The sequence below is a fragment of the Ambystoma mexicanum genome, chromosome 9 (assembly GCF_040938575.1).
Source record: "Ambystoma mexicanum isolate Mex_15411 chromosome 9, UKY_AmexF1_1, whole genome shotgun sequence".
Lineage (NCBI taxonomy): Eukaryota > Metazoa > Chordata > Amphibia > Caudata > Ambystomatidae > Ambystoma > Ambystoma mexicanum.
Genome location: NC_090931.1, coordinates 1,541,982,092 through 1,542,005,015, shown reverse-complemented (window position 1 = coordinate 1,542,005,015; position 22,924 = coordinate 1,541,982,092). Strand labels below are relative to the sequence as shown.

The window sequence follows — 22,924 nt, the reverse complement described above, 5'->3', positions numbered from 1 at the left end:
AGGCTTGCAGATGGACTTCTCCCCTACAGAAGACATTGATAATGAAGCCGGAAGGTCTGCTCTACAATTCTAAACAGCGAGGGGCATAGCATGTCCAAGATGCTGCATCCTCCCAACGATTCCCCTGAAGTAGGGAGCAAAGTGCTTGCTTCGCCACTTCACAGGCGGGTCATTTCAACTCACAACCCAATTGCGACAATTGGGAAATAAAGCCATAGATGCTTTTCATGCCACGCTGTGCCACGTAACATCCACCTTAGGTGATGACACTGGTGAAGTGAGAGCCAAGCTAATCCAAGGAAAAGCCTACAAATATGGCCAACCTCGGCAATGGATTCTCAAACTGGTTTGTTGCCATGAGCTCACGGAATTACAGGCTAGAAAAGATGGAAGCCAAATTTCCACACCTGGCTGAGGAGCAATCGTAGAAGAAGCAAGATGGGTGTGCAAAGGCGCTCACGTCACCAACAAACTCCCTGTGTCGAGGCTCCCCAACGTTGTGACCACAGTGGAGGATACTTGCCTCACATAGGGTGTTGTGCAGAGTGGAAGTCGAATGCTCCACATATTCACATTGAAGTCACTTTGCCATGGTATGCAGGTCTAGCACTGTCAGTCCAAGAATACAAAGGGCTGTAACCATTCCAGCTGACAGAACAACAAAACAAGCTAGATCATAAACGGTGTAAGATCTTGAAGAGGCGGAGGATGAGAAAAGCATTTGATGCCTGTTATGGACGGCGAGAGAAAAACAGTTCAAAACCAAAGGTGCTGAGAACAGAGCTCAAGTAACCTCATTCCAGCACTCATTTACACTGAGGCACCTGTCAACATAACGAGCTAATTTGCTGCCCTAACACCCAACTCCTAACTGGTGCTTGAAAGGGGAAATCTATGTATACAGAGGGGGAATAACGCTTCCACTGCTCCATATGCAAGTTCTATGAAACAGAAAAAGAACTACCCTCAAACTGCGACACTGGTGAAAGCCTCAAACAAGTCCACTTTGCGTAGAGCACATAAGCATTCTCCTAAGAGTTCAACGACCCGCTCCATGGCACAAGGTGTTCGAAAAGTCCCTAGTTATGCCTCTACATATGATGACACCATGCAGTCAGTTGCTCTAAAACACAGGATAATTCTGTTGCACCGAAGGTCCCAGGTCCCTGCCCACCCAGTTGCACCCCTGCACCGCCTCCTTGCAATCCCAGCACTTGGGGTCTGCATCTGCAAGCCTACAGTCTCCTTACCTGCACTTATTAGACACCTGGTGTCTGCACTTGCCACCTGTTGGTCGCACTACTTCTTGTTGTTGATCCCATGTCTGGGACTTACCCATCCTCCCCTCCCCCTGGCACTTTTCCCCGCCCCTCTCCCCTGCACTTGCGCGATCTCAATGTCACCAGGCCAAGTAAGATCGTTGTCTGGAATCAATTCAGGAAGACTTGAAAGAGTCCTGCTCCAACAGCGTTCTGTACAGTTCAATGAAGAATGTCTTTCATCCAACACGTCTTTCAAATTGCTAAAGTAAAGGTCTCTTCCACAAAACGCTTGCTCACAACTAAACCAAATTTCTTCCGCAAAGTATTCTTCTCAAGTTGTCAAAAATGATTGCCTAGAAGGATGTAACAGTTTGATCTGCAGAATACTTTTGTCAGGACGGTACAGCAATGTCTCTTGTTGTACAATAGTTTGTTAGGGTGAGAAAGTAAATCTTTTCTGGGCAATACTGGCGCACGCAATTGCTCTGCCTCTGCCTTAATTCCTTCCCCACTAAAAGATTTACAGGGGGAAGGGAGGGCTTGGAACATAGTCCAAGAATATGCGGACATTGTAAACAAGAGGGAACCATTGAAACTATTTATCACCTGTTAATGGAATGCCGTGCCTTAACCCAACAGCGTCTCGCATATTTTAATCACCTGACTAAGGATCATAATCTTTTATCAGGAGGCTTGGCGTGGCCCTACATCTTCACTCAAAAATCTAACAGGTGGAGGTTTTCTGCGCTTCCTAAAAGAATTGTTTCCACGAGGGAGTCATGCGTAAGGCGACAGGAGTTTTCCTTTTACTGGTTTGAAGGGGCTTAAACAAAGGTTATATTAATCTGTTAAAATGATGAACTGATTTATTTTTATAGTGTTTTAAATATTCACGTGTCAAGCAACTGATCATAATTAATTTTATGTATAATTTGTATGTATTGCTATGTAATTTTAATGTATGAGTTTTGGAATTTATGAGAGTTTTGGTCTTCTAAGAAAAGTTCATTGTGTACTAGATCACTAATTAAGATAACAAATATTTTATATCCACAATACTCTTTATAACAACGTTTTCTCCTTTAAAGCAACTGTTCCTTTCCTGGGGTACTCGACTGCCAGGAATGGTTTCAACTTCACACAACCATCAATATTTCTCTGCTTGTGGCAATGTTTGTTCCATGTTTTCCCACACCAACATCTCACATGAGGAGAATTGTACAATGTTTGCCTGTTTATTTCCTTATGGCAACGTGGGTCCCAGGTTTCCCCCAAACTGATCCCTCACATGAGAAGAATTGTGCCCTCTTATCTCTTCTTCATAGTCTCTTGGCTGGTGGCAATGTGGGACCCCGGTTTCCCCAAACTAATATCCCATGTGAAGAGAATTGCACCCTTTTTGCACTTTGTTTCTACTTGGTCGGTATTCAAAAGGTTCTCTTAATTTTAATTTTTCCTTTTGGAGCGCTCTGGAGTTACCTCTCTTCTTAGGCCAACTCACCGGCTTCTTTCAGTGTCTCTGTCTCTTCTTATGGTGCTTCTGTGTGGTATCGATGCGGGCAGAACTTCGGTAAGCGATCAGACCCGCTTTGGTCCAACAGCATTGACCACTCTTTTGCGACTGCCGTTGCCTGCGCAGCCCTTCCCAGGAGCACACCAGACTCCATCGGGCCTCCTGATACTCTGACACGCCGGAGGGATTCTCTGCAACTCGGAAGAACCTCTCCCTGTCAGCTGGGCATCCTTCCAAGCTTCTGTGTTCCTCCACAATACTATAGGTTATTCATAACGTGCTTAATAGCCAGAGGTTTCTAAGCGCAGACCCGGGGATCAAACCTATGTTGCTCTGTGTCGTCTTACTTCCAAGGCGAGCATGTTGCCCCCGAGCTATCCTCGTGAGAATTCCACTTCCCGCTTTGCATACTTTGCAGCGCCACACAACTTCTCCTCCAACTCCAGCTTCTGCTGCTGCTTCTGCTTCCGACTCCCTCACCTGCGGGTGATATTCAGATTTAAATGTCCCACTTGTTTGATTGAAATAGTAACAACTAGACTGCACAGTCTTACTGGCAGCACTATTGATCATTGTTAACTCTTTGCTCCTCTTCCTCATCCCAGTAACATAGGCATTATGGGTATTGAAGTCCATAATGATTTTAGACTTTCCAAGGTTATTTTGTTTCAACTGTTTGTTGGACTGAAGTTTATCAGAAACAAAAGATGTTATGTGAATAGTACGTGAAGTGATATTGGGTTCAGGACTTTTACCCAAGACAGAACCATTATAAATCGGAGGATATCACGTGACCCATAGGTTCCTCAAGTGTAAAATGTATTCTCTTTAGGTTGTTTCTCATATACTGTTCTTTGAGTTTTAACATCGGAGAGATGTGCGCAGTGACAGCATGCCATCAGGTATTTGGGGATTATAGGATCTTCATCCTCATAAAAAGAGGAATACTGCGTCTTTCCTGAGGGAGTTAACACTTCTCCCTGATAGCCATCTCCTCCCATGTTATCCTACCTCATAATGCCACCCATAGGGTTAAGATCAGGTAGCAGCTGCGTTCCCCTGGCCACACTGGAGGAGAATTTAGGTTTGGGACCAGTGAGGAGGCCTTAGGGTTCATCACATACACGTCCCCTAAAGATTGGGCCTCCCCCTCTAGGGTCATTGTGTTGATAAAATCAATAGCCTCACCCATATAAGAAGGAGGTTCCTTGGTCTCCCAATTCCAAACAGGGTCTATTGAGGGGAATCCCTTGTCCCAAAAATCAACTGGAAAAAATTGGAGAAATATTTTCACTTTTGGTCTTATTAAGTGTTTTTAAATGTAGTTGTGCCACTCGGAAGACCCACTGATCACAATTGGGTGCTTCACTGCCCAAAGCCAACTGAGTTGGAAGTTCAGGTATCACTGCCACCAACAGCCGTACTTCTCTTCCCAATATGGTAACATGAATCAACGTTACTGGGTGCCCTTTTGTTTGACCATGAACAGAACCTACAGTTTTATCTTGTGGGTTTCCAGCCCTGAGGAAGTAGATTTGCTTTTATAGCACAGCTCTTACTTCCTGAATCTAATTGGACCCAAACAATGTCTCCTTGCAACACTACTGGAATTTGATGCATGCTCGTATCCCCATTACAAAACATAACAACAGGTTTTTCTACAGATGCTGTTTCTTTAGAGAGTGCTTCTGTTTGAAAGTCCACCCTTGCCGCCCCTCCAATTTTGTAGAAATGTGTGGAAAACGTGACAGGCAATGATGGCCAAAAGGTTTAAAACTTCCACAAATAAGACATCCTATATCTACGGTACGAAAATTACCAAAAGAACCTACCCAAGAGGAATCGGATTTCTCAAAATATGAGACTTTAGGTTTTTGGTTTTCAGACTAAGGATTTTTGAGAAGCCCCTTCCAGGTGGTTTTGCTTCTCGTCTACGAGCATGACCCTTGTGTATACGACAACTAGCCTCTTTAGTTATAGTACAAGGAAAGAAAATGTCCTGGGGTATTATTCCTAGTTTTGTCTTTAGCCGGTTCCCAAGATGATATCGAATTTTCAAGTTCTCAAATATCCGTTTCTGGATTGTCAGACTTTTTGGACTCCGGCGAGGCCTTCTCAAAGCAGGTTAACAAACGGGAAGATTCAGATTCCTCTTCCCAAATCTTTTCTTTAATGAATTTACAACTGGTTTCTTTTACCCCAGGATGGGGAAAAACAAAATTCTGGTTGGTTGTTATACGTATGATTTTTAGGTCAGTCTTTACTCCATGACTCCATGCTATTTCACTGGCTCCATCCTAGCCCGGCACCGGTCAGGTCAATGCAGGTCAGAATGCCCCAGCATTGATTTTGGATTGTTACTGACAGGGAAATAGGGCACCGGCTCCATCCTAGCCTGGCACCGGTCAGGTCAATGCAGAGGTCAGAATGCCCCAGCACTGATTTTGGATTGTTACTGACAGGGCACTGGCTCCATCCAAATAAGCTCCCCCCTAAAATAATACTTGAACACTCTGACATATCCGCTCCTTTATTTGCTAAAATTGTAAATTCATCTTTCTGAGACAAAACAGTGCTGGAAAATATTAAAATAAGCCACCATTACCCCACTAAAACCAACTTAGACCAACGTGACCCTAACAACCTGAGGCCTATTACGAACTGCAACTTCACCCTTAAAGTCATGGACAAAATCGCTACAGCTCAACTACAGGAATACGTAGATAAAAACAAACTACTACATCCACAACAATCCGGTTTTAGAGCCGTACATAGCACATAGACAGCAATGCTAGATTTACAAACAAAAATGCGGGAAATCATGGACAAGGGCAAAACCAGCTTATTAGTGCTTTTAGAGCTTAGTGCCACGTTCAACCTGTTAGACCACCAGCTATTACAAGAAGCACTAGCTAAAACTGCAAATTGCTCCAATGAAGCAATAAGCTGGCTCACCTCCTTCCTCGAGAATAGAATATCACGTGTCCATTGGGGAGACAAATTTTCTACCGAATATAATATCTTGTGTGGAATTCCACAAGGAGCGAGCCTGTCACCACTGCTCTTTAGTATCTACATACGCCTCCTGTGTGAATTACTAGAACAACTCCAAGTGTTTTTCACGAACTACGCCGACACCCAGCTAGTCATGGAATTGAGCGGCGATTATGTTAAGGATAGTATTACACTGAACACCCTCTACAAGAATATTGAAGAATGGATGAACAACAATTGGATGTGCCTTAACAGCAACAAGACCGAGTTAATGGTATTTGGTTCCACCTAGGTGCGTGCTAAACTGTCATCTGACTACAAGGCATTTCAAATCAAGGAATCTTGCATTGAATTAGTTGGTAAGGTTAAAACACTTTGCATGACTCTGGAAGCATCACTCAACGCAGATGCTCAAGCTATGTACGTCAGCAAAAAATTGCAACTACTACATCAGATTTCTTAAAGCAATTAGACCCCTACTCAATGAAAAGAATTGCGCCACTATTGCCAGAGCCACCTTTTTTTCGCGCTTGGACTATGGTAACGCACTCCTTGCTGGTGCCAGCAAGCAAAGCTTACACAAGTACTAACTGATTCAAAATCAGGCGATAAGAGTTATCAAACAAAAATCAAGGAACAATCACATCAGCGAAGCAAGACGCGACCTACACTGGTTGAAAATGGAAGACCGTGTACAATTCAAGTCCATATGCATAACCCATAAATGTGTTTATGGAAAAGCACCCGCCTACCTAAAGACCAAACTCACACTTTACAACCCAACCAGAACATTAAGATCTGAAGCCAAGGGCTTGATAACAACCGTAAAATTTAAAAAAGAACTTGGTCTAGGAAGAGCATACCCCACCCGTGCGGCAGCCTTCTGGAACAAACTACCGACATGTCTCAGACTGGAAACAAACCTCTACTCTTTTCGCAAAAAAACTTAAAACCATGCTCTTCAAATAATCCCTGATAAGACTCCTCGCCCACTGCTGGCTTAACCACTCCTTGCTCCGACCTGTCTTGTCTTTATCGTTTGTCCTTGTCTTGACGTTTGCGCCCGATGCTTGCGAGCAGCCGGCGCTATACAAATAAACAAAAAATAAAAAATCCTAGCGTGGCACCGGGCAGGTCAATGCCGAGGTCAGAATTTTGTGATGTTTACTGACAGGGCACTAGAACACTGGCTCCATCCTAGCGCGGCACTGGTCAGGTCAATGCCGAGGTCAGAATGCCTCAGCACTGATTGTGGATACTAACAGGGCAATAAGTGCTTGCAGTTATAGACAAACATATCTGTGACTCCGAGTTGCAGGTATCAAATGATCTGCTGCCATAGCAGTCGTACCAAAAATGGAAGCAATACTGGCAACTCAGAGGCTGCCCAACCCTGTTCATAACAAATAACGGACTATCATTCCACAGCAATGAGTTTCACTGGTTCCGTTACTCCCCAGGCATCAACCACATGGGCATCATCCCCTGCTGGCTGCAGGCCAATGGGGATGTAGCGACGTTCATCCGCATCCTCAACAAGGTTGTTTTAACTACTGTGGACCAACAGACTGACCTAGATAAAACAATTTACCACTTCTTGAGAAAGTACCAAGTCACTCCTTCCCGATTAACCTGCTTAGCCACTGCAACACTCCTCCTAGGAGTCCCCAGCACTACAATTCTCAGGCAGCCGGATGCACTGCGCTCAATGATAAAGTGAGCAAATGGTTACATGCCACGGAACTGTACTAAAAAAAGAACCACTGGGTCTCTGGAAAGTTCGAAATGCATTTGAGCCAGCCCCCTTCACCAGGATGGCCAAAGAAGCTACAATAGTGGCCACCGTCCAGGGGATTTACAGTAACCAGAAATACCTTGCACGTTAATCCAATGGCAGCTAATCTGATGGGTAGCCTGTTGCCCTGAGAGGACGATAACAAACACTTGGAGTAAATGGAGTTGGATCTGCAGACACCGCTAACGATGAGGAAGGTTTACCTGCTGCTCATTGTTCCAATGTCTGCCTAGAACTGACCCCAAACATAAATAATATCCTGTGCAAACACAAAGAAGGTTACCATGTAGGTTCAAAGACTTTGTACTTGAGAATTGGGGACTGCAACATCCGCAAACCAGAGACTGCAAAGCTTTATTTTGGATTTTGTGGCAGTGTGGGAGGGGACCGGTGATGAGCAAAGGACCTGCTGTACTGTCATTGTGTTGAACACGTGGGACTGACTTCACTGCACGCCTGCAGGCAGAGAAGCAGGATACCCGTCACTGTATTATTAAAAACTCATGTGCAGGAAACATCCAAAAGGAGCTCTGCCCGTCAGCTCATCCTTCTTGTACTGTGCATATTGTAAGGTCTGTTCAGAACTTACCATGAACACAAGGCCTCCTTCAACACCTGGAGGCGCGATTACATCCCTACCTCTGCTATGTCACAAACATATGCACACATGCTCGTCCATGAAACGAGGAAAAGGGTGCTGTTTTTAACTGAAAATCATAGAGGTATGCATCTTTGTTTTCACAATTAAAAATGTTATTGACCCAAAAGATGGGCCATAATCAAAAATATATATTTTTAAAGAAACGTCCTATGTAAAGTATTCAGCAAATGAGGCTCAAAGTTTTTACCCAGGGGCATCCATTTTGTTATATGAAGCAGCCTCCTCTGTTCATGTTAAGCTCTGCTCTGGTGGCAATTATCAAGCAAAAGCCCCCTACTGGGAGCTTTTGCTTACTGCTGCCAGAGAGCAGGGCTTAACACGAAGCGAGGAGGCTGCCACAGTAATTGCCTTCACTTTCATTTTAAGTTTGCTGTGCTCTCCAAGCCCAGGGAATCACAGAAAACGTAAAAAGAAAGGCAGAGCAATTATGAATACTTTGCCAGCCTTTTCATAATTGCTGCAACTTTCTCTTCTAGTTTCCCCCAGCATGGGAAACTGAAAACTAAAGTCACGTCCAATTGCCGGCGAAGTATTCCTAATTGCCTGGACTTTCTTATTTATTTATTTGTTATATGGCGCACGAGAGCCCTGAGGAATCTGGGTGCATTTCTTACAGATACATATGATACATTTGTTACAGACAGATTGTTACAGACAGATTGTGGTAGGCAAAGAGAGGTTACAGTAGAAAATCTGGAAGAGAAAAAGGCTAATGTTCTAAGTATCTTACAGGTGCATGCTTAAGTAATGAGAGGTAAAGGTGAGTAGAGTCACCGGATTCTTAGACTTCTTGCAAGAGAAGCCATGTTGTAGAATGTTTTCTAAATAGATGGAAGGAGGGTTCTATTCTTAAGGTAAGTGGTAGGGTGTTCCACAATTTAGCGGCTAACACAGGGAAGCTGCTGCCTCCATCTTTCTGAAGCTTAAACTTAGGAATCTTTAAGCAGTGATCTTGAGCATATCTAGCAGGTCGGGCTGTGATGTTTCAGGTGAAGTTGTCTGCCAGGTAGGAGAGACACTTGTGTGTAAGTGATAAGGTTTTGTACTCTATCCTTTGGTTGACAGATAGCCACTGGGTGTTCCGTCTAATATCTGAGATATGTTGGGACCTTGGGAGGTTCAATGCTGACCTGAGGGCATTGTTTTGGATTACTTGCAGCTTGTTTAGGTTGCCCTGGAGTAGACAAAACAACTCTTAAAAGGGGAAGTTCACTCAAAAATGTTACTGTCTCAAAAGATGGGCCATAATCAAAAATATATATAAAAGATATTTTTAAAGAAAGTTCCTATGTAAAGTTTTGATCAAATGGGGTTCAAAGTAAACATTTGGGGAGCCCAGGAAAGCATAACAAAAAAAAAAAACAAAGAAGCACTTACAGCAGCACACGGCAGGAAGGATCCTGACTGCATTCTCTGCTCTCCCCTAGTAGGGGGCTTTTGTTTCATTATTGCTGCAAGAGCCGAGGTTAACACAAGCTCAGGAAAGCTCATTCATTTCACAAAATGGATGCCCACATATGCTTGAAATTTTTGACGTTGCACCTCGTTTGCTCAAAATTTTACATAGGAACTTTCTTTAAAAATATGTTTTATAAATATTTTTGATTATGGCCCATCTTTTGAGACGATAACATTTTGGAGTGAACTTCCCCTTTAAGAGTTGCTTTGTCTGCTCCAGATCTATGCTCATTAAGGGGTGTGACAGAATGAGAAGATTGCGTATCTGAAGGGCTTTACAGGCAAACCACCCCACGTCATTTTACTCCCAGCCACGGTTTCTTTTAAGAAGCATGTTTAGCTTTTATTTTATCATAAGCCTGGGGCAGAAACAAGTTTGAAATAGAGAATGGAAATAGCCTGTTCTTCTTTCAAGCCACAGCCCGCAGCATTTTAAAGTACCTCCCACCACCGAATCTGTACCTACTACAAAGGTCGAAATAAGGATTTGTGGAGCAGGAGCTACAGGTAACTCCTAGGTATCGGTCATCATCCACTAAGCAGGAGCCAACGTTGGAGAACTAAGCGCTACTACACAGTGGGTTAGACATCTAACTTATGTGACAAACTATAAATGTATGCCCATTATGTATGGCCCATTGTAGTTTAAATGTCTTCTAGTGCTCTAATGTAGCCATCACCCCCGCCACAGGGTGTACATGGTTAGTAATGGCCCACCAGCCCGAGCTTAGGCAGGCCAGAGTGAAGAGAGGGCCTTGGAGAGTGCTGTGGGACATTAATGCCCATGTAGTATGCCACCCCCCTTTCAGGGGGTGATTGCTATTCACACGCCATGGTACAAATATATATTTTTTTTCCAGAGAGGGGCCCCATGCATATTGCGCGGGCCCAATCTCCCATAAATAAATGTAAAAATGGCCTTAGATAGGGATCAAGTCCCTTTCCTATTTCTAAGGTGGCTGTCGGTAAGAAGCACTGGCACCGGAGCACAACGCTACGGTCCAGAAGGTAAGGTCGGAGGGAGGGAGGGAGGACGTGAGGGGAAGTCTTTGTGGTGGGGGACAGTGGGGGCATCAGGACAATCACGATGGTGCCGCCTGGGTAAGGGCCTCGGGTGGCTGGTAAAAGCAGGCAGTACACAACGTGTTCTCACCCGCTTTTCCAGCCACCTGAGTGGCTGAGCGTGCTGCCCTGGGAGCAAATGCTCCTTCAGACAAATTCCCAAACACCAAGATTTAGAATCACAAAGGTTTGTTTCCATAGGACCAGTTGGCCTAGGCTGTCAAAAGTTGCTCCAGGTAGCAATTGGTGTCAAGCTAAGCAGGCTACAAGCAGGAGCTAAACAGCTCCCTGTTTTTGGCGATTTCTAACCCTGCTACTGTAAACCAAATGCCTGAACCACATACACACAACCTACTTTTTTAAGTTCATGAACGCTTGCTAGTCTGTGATTCGTCTAATTTGTTGACACAGAAAGAACATGCTCAAAATGAACGTGTGCTAGCATATTTTATTCATATTATGAACAATTGTTTGACACAATGGGCCTCATTCCGAGGTTGGTGGTAGTCATGGCGCAATTTGCGCCATGAATGCCACCAATAACGGGTCCGGTATGGTTCAATGGGGACTTACCAGTGTAGTCTGACCTTTGCAGGACCGGTAAGTCCCCATTGAAAATGCCATTCCCCATTCGCATTTGAGCCCCCATAGGGCTCAATGGGAATGGGGAAGGCGCTAATAACGGGCTCGCGACTTGCAAGCCCGTTATTTGCACCCCTGGTCCCTTAACAGGTCCTGTCCACAACGCCTGGTCAGACCAGCCTTTAATGGTGGGACCAGCTAAGGGACCTTGTAGTAGGGCGGTAAGGGATTACCAGCACCAGTCTCTTTACCGGTGCCCGGTATCCCTTACTGCCCACCTTGGAATGAGGGCCAATGACTTCTGTGTTGTCAAAACTACAGAGAGGTCTCGTATAAGGTTTGAAATAATCAGGCAGTCCCTGATGTAAGTCTCACATTATATTGCACTATGTTGCTTTAACTGGCAATAACTGACATACGTCTCCCAACTCATCGACAAATACATCCCAAATTGCCAACTTAGATCGGCGAACTGCCACTACTTCAAAGTACCCAGGTTCTATTGTAAATCTGCCGGAGGTTCAAGCTTCCCTGTCACAACGGCCAAGTTTTGGAATAACCTCCCCATCGCACTTAGAAGAGAACCGCCCTATTGGACCGTCAAAAAAAATTTGAAAACTTGGCTCTTTAAGTCAAACCTGCCTCTGAAATTGACAAATCCCTCGAGTGACTCATTTTAACATATTGACTCTATGAGCCCTACTTTTTCCCACTCCTCTTTCAATGTAACTAGCGCCTATGTACCCGAGGGTTCAGCGTGCTGTCACAAATGCAAAAATAAAATGAATAAATAAAAGAAATCATAGAAAGAAAGCAGCTATCCCCATTCCAAAATCCAAACCTGCCATAAGAAAGAATAAGAAATCCATTGAGGACAAGGCAGTGACAAGCTGTGTGTACCATTCTGCACGATGTAACATCTGAGCCTGGAACACTAGAATGCAGGGCACTGCATGTGGAATGTAACAAGATGCATCTTCCATTAGAATGTGCATCTTTAGAAGCGCAGAGTTACAGAAAGAGAGCTGACATTGAAGGAAGCCAGTGGGGCGTAGATACGCTCTTAAATAAGAAAAACACTTGTCTGATGTATCCTTTCAATGGCGACGAGCTGGACAACGCTGGGGCCACACTGAGTACTGGCGTTGTGGACCCATTGTTAGCCTGAGCAGTGCTTGCTACACTTCTGCAAAAGTCCTTCTCACTTCAAGTAAGGAGTGTCCTGCTTGTACTGGCATTGTGGACCTACTGTTACCAGGGCTGTGCTTGCTACACTTCTGCAAAAGTCCTTCTCACTTCAAGTAAGGAGTGTCCTGCTTTGCACCCGGTGTTCTGCCCCGTAGACCCTGAACTCTGTGAATCCTGCTAATTGGCCTCTGTGGAAGGATTGTGTGCAAAGGTTCTTTATTAATATCAGCGTCCATGGAGAGAGGGGCCGGAACAATGCTAGTGGAAGATGGACTGTTTTGTTTGTACTGTGCTTCATTAATATTGGCGCCTGTGGAGAGAGGGGCCTGTGCAAAGCAACACAGCGGAAAAGCACCATTATTGATTCTACCTTTGATCAAGTGTGCAGCGGGTGCTTTGCGTGCTGACCGTATGTACACTTTGCATACTCTGAAGCTTGGATACTGGTCCTCTTTGAGAGACTGTTTAACCAAGCCAACGTCCCCGACATATAGGACAACTTTATTGGTATTTTAATAACATGAGACTGTACATCTGTGATGACAATTGCATATAATGCTTGCATAGTGCACATGTCTGCATTTCATTCCAATAGCTGTGTGGGCAATTGCATGTATAATGAGCATTTTACTTCAGCATTTTCTTCCTGGATGAAGGATATTTTAGAGAAGTTGTTTTTCTTATTGTTGATATTGCAGATTTGAAAGTGATCATTTGGAGGCCATATCTGATTTCATTGTGGATGCGTGCTGTTGGTGAGAAATCCTTCCAAGCTTAATGTTTATTATTGGGAAGATTCTATTTCATATGAGGCAATATTTGCTTCAATGCAAATGTTGAAGAGTATTGCTGGTAAGAAGCCCTTCCAATATTAATGTTTATTAATGGGTGAATTCTACTTCAGGTGATGGGACACATTTAATCACACCTGACTTGTCACTTGCTATACACTCATCCTCTTCCTGTTAATTATCAACCAGAACTACCGGTTATATATGTAAAGCAGATTTCCTTTTCACACCCGAGACTACATACCCAAGTGGTGCACTACTTTTTATAAGTATGTTTAGGTGTGCAACGTTTATAAGCATACCACCGTTAATTGACAAACATGCAAGGGGTACCGCCACCCAATTATTCCTTAGAAAACCAAGGTGATCCCAGTAAACCTTGGAAGAGGTGGGAGAAGCGGTTTGAGCATTATGTGTTGGCTGTAGATGGGCTGAATGTTGCTAGTGAGAGAAATACATGTTTATTTTACATTGCCTGGGAAATTATGGGCAGGAGCAATTCGAGAATCTTCCTCAATTATACTCTGATGAGTTCAATGGCCTATCAGAATATGATAAATGCTTATTGATGTTGGACAAACATGAGAAATCCATAAGCATCATACTACAAACACATATTGGGTAAAGAAAACTACAGACAACAGAGTCTGTGGAGCAATAGATTACTGCTTTTAGGGGTTTAGCTACTACTTGTGAGTTTGGTACCACTCTCAATGAAGAGCCTGAGCAGTTTATGTTGGAGTGTGCCGATAGTACGTGAGGCCTTATGGTTTAAAAGCAATCCTCCCCATGAAGATATACTTAGAGTTGCGAAGGAGGTTGAACACACCCACAATTGTGTAAGAGAACGAGGAAGAGATCTGAAGTTGATACCAGGAAAAGTGATAATGCACACGTCATGGATGTTCAAGCTGCACAAAGCAAGAAAACAGATAAGCAAAATCTGTTAAAAAAAGAAAGCATATAGATTTAAAGAAAAGAGAAGGGGAAAATAGAAAGAAAAAAAAAAAGAGAAAAAAAAAAATCGGTTGTGATAATATTCATCACTTTGCCAATAGACAAATGTCCTACTGTTACATTTCTTTTCCAAAAATGACTGTAATAGGAAGTCCTTTCACAAACTGTTGCAGAACAAAAAAAGAATGCAGTGTGTGTTGACGAACTATGTGATAAGTCAGAACAGTGTGCCTATATTGTGGAGAAAGAAGAAATATTTAACATTATTGATGGTGATGCAGAAAAACCCATGTCTACAGTAAAAATTCATGGTGTAAAATTTGAAATGGTGATGGATTTGGGTGCTAAATACACCTTAATACCGAAGAAAGATATTGAAAGCAAATTACTCAAGAAAATTCCTCTCCATGAGGTGTATTTTAATCCAGTAGGTTATGGTGGAAAAAGAATTAAGATATCAGGTTGGTTTTGGTCCACCATACAATTTAAAGAAAAAATGACCAAAGGAAAGCTATACAAATCGGATTAAGATATTCTTTCATTGTTGAGTTGGTCTCATCAAAGAGACTAAGAATAAAGTTAGACCCCAATGCTGAAGAGATGGTGTATGCAGTTGATGGAATGATGGGGGGGGGGGAAGAGGTGGTTCTCCTCAGTTGGTGATTTGATGAACGTTGAATCTCATGACGGTTTTAGAGACAAATTAGTTTGTTTAAAAAATGACATGCACAAAATTAGGATGAAACTAAACTCTTTCGGTAGTACAAAAGGCTAGACCTATCCCCATAAATCTTAGACAGAAAGTCAGAGATGAATAAGAAGAATGGTGTCATTGAGAGGACCAAGTGCTTTGAATGGGTTTCGCCCCTGGTGGTTGTACACAAACCCAATGGAAAACTAAGACTTTGTATCGATTTGAGGTCAGTGAATCGCTCAGTTATATATGATGGGCATCCATTATGGAAATGTTAGGCACAATAAAAGGGGCCGAAATCATGAGCACTCTAGATTTGAGATCTGCCTACCCTCAAATAGTTCTTCATCCGGATTCCAGAAATATCACTGCATTCATTACACCAAAGGTTTTTTTTTTCCAGTGTAAACGCATGCTCTTTGGGTTAGTGTCTGCCGCTGCGGTCTTCCAGAGGGTGATTATCAAATGTGTAGTGACATCAAGGGAGTCTATGTTTTCAGGATGATGCACTAGTTTATGACCAATCCAGGGAAGAGCGAAGTCCTTGATATTTTCCTGCAACATAGTTTGACTCTTAGCAAAGAGAAGTGTAGGTTTCATAAAACAACAATTCGGTATTTAGGACATGACATTTCTGAATATATATTCCCTTTTTGGGAATGGCTGAGTATTACTCAAAATGTATTCCGGGGTTAGCCACAAAACCTTTGAATATGAGGAAATTAGTGAAGAAAGGTGCCAAATTCCAATGGGGGTCATACTTGTGAAACTGAATTTGAGGCTATCAAGGATGCTTTGAATAAAGCCCCAACACTCAGTAGCTATGATCCCAGTAGGAGATCTATAGTTACGACAGATGCCTGTAATCAAGATTTAGGAGCTGTGCTAACACAAGCATGTAGGGGTAAGAAATCTACTGGGTCTTTTGCTTTGCCGGTGTTAAAAGAAGCAGAGAAAATGTATTCAACAATTGAGAAAGAGTTGTTGGCAGTCAAATGGGCCATAGATAAGTTTTGGACATTTTTCCTGGGGAATGAAATGTACAATTCGCTTGGACCATACGCTTTTAAAAGAAAAGCTAACCATCAACGGTCTAGACAAGGTACCCTCCAGTATTGGGAAGTGGGAGGCCAGCCTGCAGGATTATGTATGGGAGGTGAAGTATGTACCAGGCTTAAAAAACAAAGCTGCAGATTGTCTCGATTGACCAATGTAGTTGAGGAAGAAGATGCAGATGAAGACTTAGATGATCAAGTGCTAGTAATTGAAGTGAATCAGGATGTGGTGTTGAAGAATGGCAGGAAGCCGTGTCAGAAGATGAGGGACACTAAAGAACATATTGAATGTGGAATGAAAAGCAACGAAATAAGGAGAGGTTCTATACACAATGACATGAGACTAGTATTTGATGAGCTAAGCTGGAAATGAGATCTGTTGATGAGGGGAGACAAGCCAGTTCCTCCTCAAGGTGGGAGAAACAAAATACTTGCTAGAGCACATGAAGGCCATCAGGGTATATTTTATTTTGCATTTTTAAAGCACTCACACAGCCAGTGGGCATCAAGGCGCCGTTACAGGAGTTGTTTTTTCTTATTTGCGTAGTTGTTTGTCTTAGTCGCGTATTTATAACAAGCTTAAATACCCAGAGCTTTCTAAGGGAGGACCCGGGGATCAAACCTGTGTTGCTTCCAAGGTGAGCACGTTGCTGCTGAGCTATCCTCCCGGGATATGACAAAGACTAAGCAGTTGAAACATGATTATTAGTGGTAGGCATGGAAGTACGAGTAGAGAGGTTGGTGAGAGAATGTGAAGAGTCTGGCAAAACCTCTATCACAAGGGTGGAGCCAAGGACAATGTCCATTCCTGAAATTCCATGGGAGTGGTAGGTTTGGACATTGTGGGACTGGTACGATGTCAAACCGGTTTAAAGTACTGTATTAGATTATATGTTGTCTCATTGGGTGGAGACATCATGAGTACACAATATGTGTACAAGAGACATTGTTAAATTCCTAGATGAGGTATTCAAAAGGGAAGGATATCATCAAGTATCTTTACAGATAATGGCGTTAATGGCGTCAGAGGAGATGGAAACATTTTTAAAAAGCAATGGGATTCAGCATAAGACAAGTTCTATTGATCATCCCGAAATCAATGGAATAGTAGAAAGGTTTAATCGGGTCATCAAGGATAGCATCAGGAGGGGCCACTGCTGCTGGGAGATTGGAGGGAAGGCATTCTGGGGCCAAGGCCTGCAATACATACAACTCTCTTCCAAAACACCTTCCTTCTCAAGCCCTTCGCTCAGCCACCTCCAACTCTGAGGGTCAGACGCATCACCAGGCAGAGAGTGGGGGTGGGTGGGCAGAGATCTCTCCTCTGCAGGTGCGTTCCTCTGAAATGGCAACCCTGCCCCACCGGACCACCTGACATTCCAGAAGCAGCCTTCCTTTTCGCCTCAGCCTTCTCTCTCCCCTCTGCTGACTCCTGTGTGCTGCACTGACTGGTTTCCTGGCTACCCCCTGCATGGTCTTCAGTTGGTACCAGGCACATTCCTGATCAATCTCCTCTGCACTGCCTCTGGGCCTACCGTGCACTTAAGGGTGTAACTGTAGCCTTAGAGTCCTCCGCCTCCTTGCACCTACCCAGGGCCGTGCTTCCCTGACTGCTCGTCCTCAAAGCATTGCTGCCCTGACTGCACTTCCCCCTTCCCTAGCACTTCCTCACTCACCCTCACCCTGCACTTTGCGTTTGCACAATCTGAATGACACACGGCCCCCCAGGTCTTGTTGCTCCTAGAAACACTTGTGTGCAGGCGCGTTATAAATGGCTTGTATCATATATCAAAGCTGCAGATGAAGTAGTAGTAGCGTATAAGTTCACTCCTCATTCCACTACGAGCATTTCACCCTTTGAGATACTCAGGGACAGAAAGCCCAATAAAACAATTTCTACTACTTGGCTTAGTAGAGCAGGAGTGAGAAGCGTTGATTTACAGAACATTAGAAATAACATTAGCAAGAAACAATTACAGAATAAGAGGGGTTTTGATGTCCAGAAAGTTGTGAGAGGAAGTTTGTAGTGGGTGATAAAAGTGCGTGAGGTGCGTGAGTTGGTCAGAACCGATCAAAGTGATGGTGCTGCATGGTGCGGTCAGAACTTCTGAGGGTAAAATTTGGGACAAAAATAGAGTGCGTTGCAGTCGGGTCAACTAAGGGAAAAGCAATAATAAAATGCAGTTTAGTACTGCATCTAGCAGTAAAGATACAGATTGACCAAGAAGAGAATGTCCAAGCCATCTTACTTGAGGGAATATGTAGAGTGATTTTCTGTCACCACCACTGAGGGGACTGAGGAGATATGTAGACAACAAGGTTTGATGATTACCACTTGTAGTGTATTGTTGTTATCTTCACTATGTTCGCTTTGACGTCATTCCAATTGTAAAAACCTTCATTTGTAATAGGGTGTTTCAGTGTATATAGTTAACTTTGTCTATTTCAAAGTCATGTGAATGAAGGGTATTCTGTTGTGAGAAAAATCTGTAACGAAGGGGTATGTGTAACATTCTGCACTATGTAACATATGAGCCTGGGACACAATGTAGAGCACTACATGCGGAATGGTAACAAAATGCATCTTCCATTAGAATGTGCATCTTTAGAAGGCCAGAGTGACAGAAAGAGAGCCGACTTGAAGGAAGCCAGTGGGGCGTAGATAGACTCTCAAAAAAAGAAGAAAGAAACTCACTGCTCTATCCTTTCACTGCGTTTTCTTGCAGAAGAGTAATAGAACGAATGTATTGACTTCTCGGTTTTGGACAGATGGAGGGGATGAAATTCTTACCTCATCTGAGACTTGTCTAGGCATTTCTCCCCAGTGGTCTGGGATGGATTCCTCCCTAGTGATCTTGAATGGATTCCTCCCAAATGATCTTGCGTGGATTTCTCACCAGTGATGTGGGAGGGATTTCTCCCCAGTGATCTTGAATGGATTCCTCCCCAGTGATCTTGGATGGATTCCTCCCAAATGATCTTGCGTGGATTTCTCACCAGTGATGTGGGAGGGATTTCTCCCCAGTGATCTTGAATGGATTCCTCCCAAATGATCTTGCGTGGATTTCTCACCAGTGATGTGGGAGGGATTTCTCCCCAGTGATCTTGGATGGATTCCTCCCAAATGATCTTGCGTGGATTTCTCACCAGTGATGTGGGAGGGATTTCTCCCCAGTGATCTTGAATGGATTCCTCCCCAGTGATCTTGGATGGATTCCTCCCAAATGATCTTGCGTGGATTTCTCACCAGTGATGTGGGAGGGATTTCTCCCCAGTGATCTTGAATGGATTCCTCCCAAATGATCTTGCGGGGATTTCTCACCAGTGATGTGGGAGGGATTTCTCCCCAGTGATCTTGAATGGATTCCTCCCCAGTGATCTTGGATGGATTCCTCCCAAATGATCTTGCGTGGATTTCTCACCAGTGATGTGGGAGGGATTTCTCCCCAGTGATCTTGAATGGATTCCTCCCCAGTGATCTTGGATGGATTCCTCCCAAATGATCTTGCGTGGATTTCTCACCAGTGATGTGGGAGGGATTTCTCCCCAGTGATCTTGGATGGATTCCTCCCCAGTGATCTTGGGTGGATTCCTCACCAGTGATCTGGGATGTTCTTCCCGCCAGTGATGGTGTTTAGATTTAGCTCTAATGCTCTCGGGTGGCTCTCCCTATGATCTCAGGTAGACTTATCTCCAATTATATATTATAGAATCCACAGCAAGAGCCACCAGGAGAGGAAACCCGTTTCTCTGGGGTCCCAACCGTGTCTTCCCGTGGCGTGAGAGCATCAAGGCACGAAACACAATGGGCCGGACCGAGGCATTAGGTGGAAAGGCAGGGGGCGCCACGGGACTGGGTAATCGCGCGGTGGGAGACACTATTCACCCGGCGATGCCCCGGCGCTATGCGTGGAATGTTACGGTGTATGCACTTGCAGCCACGCGTCCGGGGCCCCGGAGAGACAGTTTAAGGTGAACGTGGAGCAGCGGTAGAGCGTGACCCCTGCCTCTGCTGTCTAATCTCCAGTCCTCCCTCTCACGCCTGCCATTGGCCAGCTCAGCCCGGCGTCCATTTTCTCTCGAGTGTTATGGACGAGGTGACGATGCGCATGCTCAGTATACTCCGCGCGCGCAACGGAGCAGTATCTGAGCTCTGCGCATGCTCCACATTAGAAAAGATGGTTGGGGCATGCGCAATAGTCTCATATTTCCAAGGACCTGGGGCAGAGACCCGCCCTCGCTGTTTGAAGACCTAATTTTACGCATTAATAAGGCATCAATGGCCGCCCACAGCTCATTTGCGCTATCTGTGGTAATTGTGAAGGTCATACATTGAACTGGTTGCATGAACTCGACTCGCTTTATTAGCCGCCCCTTCTCGTCCGCCGCATTCGAAAAACAGACATTCCAGAGATAAAGATGTTCCTGCGCATGCGCCAATTGGACGTACGTACTAACTAGTACATCATCATGCAGAGTAAATGGAGAAGTTGGTGCGCATGCGCTGTTATAGTGTCACTCATGTATCTCGGGCAGAGTAAATAGAGAGGCTGGTGCGCATGCGTCATTGCAGTGTCAGTCATGTATCTCCGGCAGAGTAACACAATGACTCCCTTAGCCCCTTCCTTACATAGAGTTAATAGCTAGCTTCGGCGTCCTTGCGCCCTGTGGTGATATATGTCGGACTGCAGTTCGCTTGGAAGTTGGCACACGTTTCCCCGCAACATTGCGCGACCTCCCAGCACGACCGGAGCTCCACAATAGTCCGAAGGAGTTTGTATGGGCTGCTCCCTCGTGCTAGAAGCACGTGCCCGGAAAGCGCGGGAACTCTGGAGCTCACCGCAGCGAGCGCTGTTCAAGAGGCTGAAGCTCCTGTGACAAAAGGAGCTGGAGGCCAAATGAGTAAGGGGAAAGAGCTTTATTATACGCCCCCGGAGATGAGGAGGGCGGTTGGGCGAATGACGCGTTAATCCCGAACCTGGGGAAACCGGCGTTCCTCACGGCGTTCCTCACTCCGGGTGGAACGAAGCAAATTATGACATCGCAACATCTCCTTATCTATGGGAAAGAGAGGAACGGAGAGGGGGGGGGGGGAACAGGGTAGGCAGGGTGGGATAAATTGATTATTTAATGTAACATGTAATCAATAGTAGATGAAGTCGTCGCTGAAGTTGCGGATAATCTTGCGATTCCTTTTCGAGAGGCCCTTGGCAGGTTTTTCTCCATTGGCATGACAGGGTTCGCTCTTTCTTGTGTGTCTGGCGCGGTAACTCTCTTCAGGAAAATGTTCGCTTTTTGATCTCATGTCATCCTGTGAATCTAGGGATGTGCTAGGTCTGTGAGTGTCGTTGGTCGTACCCTTCACGTTCTCTCTTGACAATGCATCATATAAATGGTTTTGTGAAGTGCTAGGTTTGCTGGTGTCGTTGGTTATTTTCACAAGGTCATCGTGAGACCATCTCCCTCCATCGTCCAGTGTGACAGACTTGTTGTGACACTGTATGATCTTTTGTGGAGATCTAAATTTTGATTCGCCCTTTAGAGTTTTCCTGGGTTCTTTGATGCATACCCAGTCTCCTTCCTGGAAGAACACCCTTTTGGTTCTGTTTCTTTTGTCGTAGTATGTTTTGTACTTCTTCTGCTTCTCCTTTATAGTTTTATGGATTTGTTCTATGTCCAATTTTGGTTCTGTGTTCATTCTCGCTTCACCGGTGTCCAAAAAGATCCATGCCGGTCTTAATTGGTTGGTTGCGGTCCTGCCCCGCATCAAGGTGAAAGGCTCTATGTTGGTGGTGGAGTGTGGCGTTGTTCTATATGCGTACAGAGCCTCCTTGAGCGTTTCTCTCCAAGGCATGGCATTGGCCGTGGCCAGTTGGATGACGCTTTTTATCAGTCTGTTCATTCTTTCTACCAACCCGTTGGACATTGGGTGGTACAGTGACGTAGTGATGTGGTTGATCGATCTTTTGTCAAGGAATTCTTGAAATTCTGACGAAGTGAACTGGGATCCGTTGTCTGAGACTATATCCCTGGGGTCACCTTCCCTATTGAATATATCTGTTAAGAAGTCAGTGATTTTCTTTGTGGTTGTGCTGGTATCTACCACACCCCATTCGGTCCATTTGGAGGTGTAGTCGACGATCACGATGATGAATATTTTTACTTCCTCCAGGTTCTCGAAGGGGCCCATGATGTCTATTGCCAGTTTTGACCATACCTGTTTGGGTGTTTCTACCGGCTGAAGTGGGGTTTTCCTTAGTACTTTCGATTTGTCACTGGAAGCACATGCGTTGCAGTTCTTTACTGTCTCTTCCGCCTCTTTCCACATGTTGGGCCACCAGTAGCTGTTCCTTATCCTGTTCTTTGTCAAACTCCTTCCCAGGTGTCCTTCATGGGCTAAATCAAGTAATTTCTTTCTGAGGGTCAGGGCTGGAATCACTCTATTTCCTCTGAAGATGTGATTTTCATTCATGGATATCTCATCTTTGAATGGGGTGAAATTTGCCAACTCCTTCCCTACACCAACCCAGTCGTTCATTACAGCTCTTCTGATTTCCTGTTGTTCTGTGTCAGCTTTGGTGATGCGTATCCATTCGTCGGAGGGTATGGCAGAATTTACAGTGGCTATGATATCTTCTTCTTGATCCTCACTTTCGACATCTTTATTACCTTGAATGGTAGATAGTCTCGACAAACAATCTGCTACTTGATTTAGTGGACCAGGGTTGTAACAAATTTGAAGGTTGTATTGCATAATGTCTAGAAACCAACGCCTTATCCTTGGTGAGATAAGGTGTGGCAATTTGGATTGTAGGATGTTGACTAAAGGTTTGTGATCAGTCTTTAGGAGGATCGGTAGACCCCATATTAAGTTCCTGAAATGTTGTAAGGCCCATTTGACAGCCAGAGCTT

General features: G+C 44.4%; 1 protein-coding gene across 1 annotated transcript in view; it reads right to left on the bottom strand.

The window, feature by feature from the left end:
* Window positions 1–20,103, bottom strand: part of LOC138489482 (zinc finger protein 154-like) — a 355,232-nt gene extending 335,129 nt beyond the window's left edge. The window contains exon 1 of the mRNA XM_069617219.1: window positions 18,804–20,103. Within this exon, the coding sequence (XP_069473320.1) occupies window positions 18,804–18,827 (24 nt within the window). The 5' untranslated portion in view covers window positions 18,828–20,103. The remainder of the gene's footprint in view (window positions 1–18,803) is intronic.
* Between the last annotated feature and the right edge of the window lie 2,821 nt (window positions 20,104–22,924).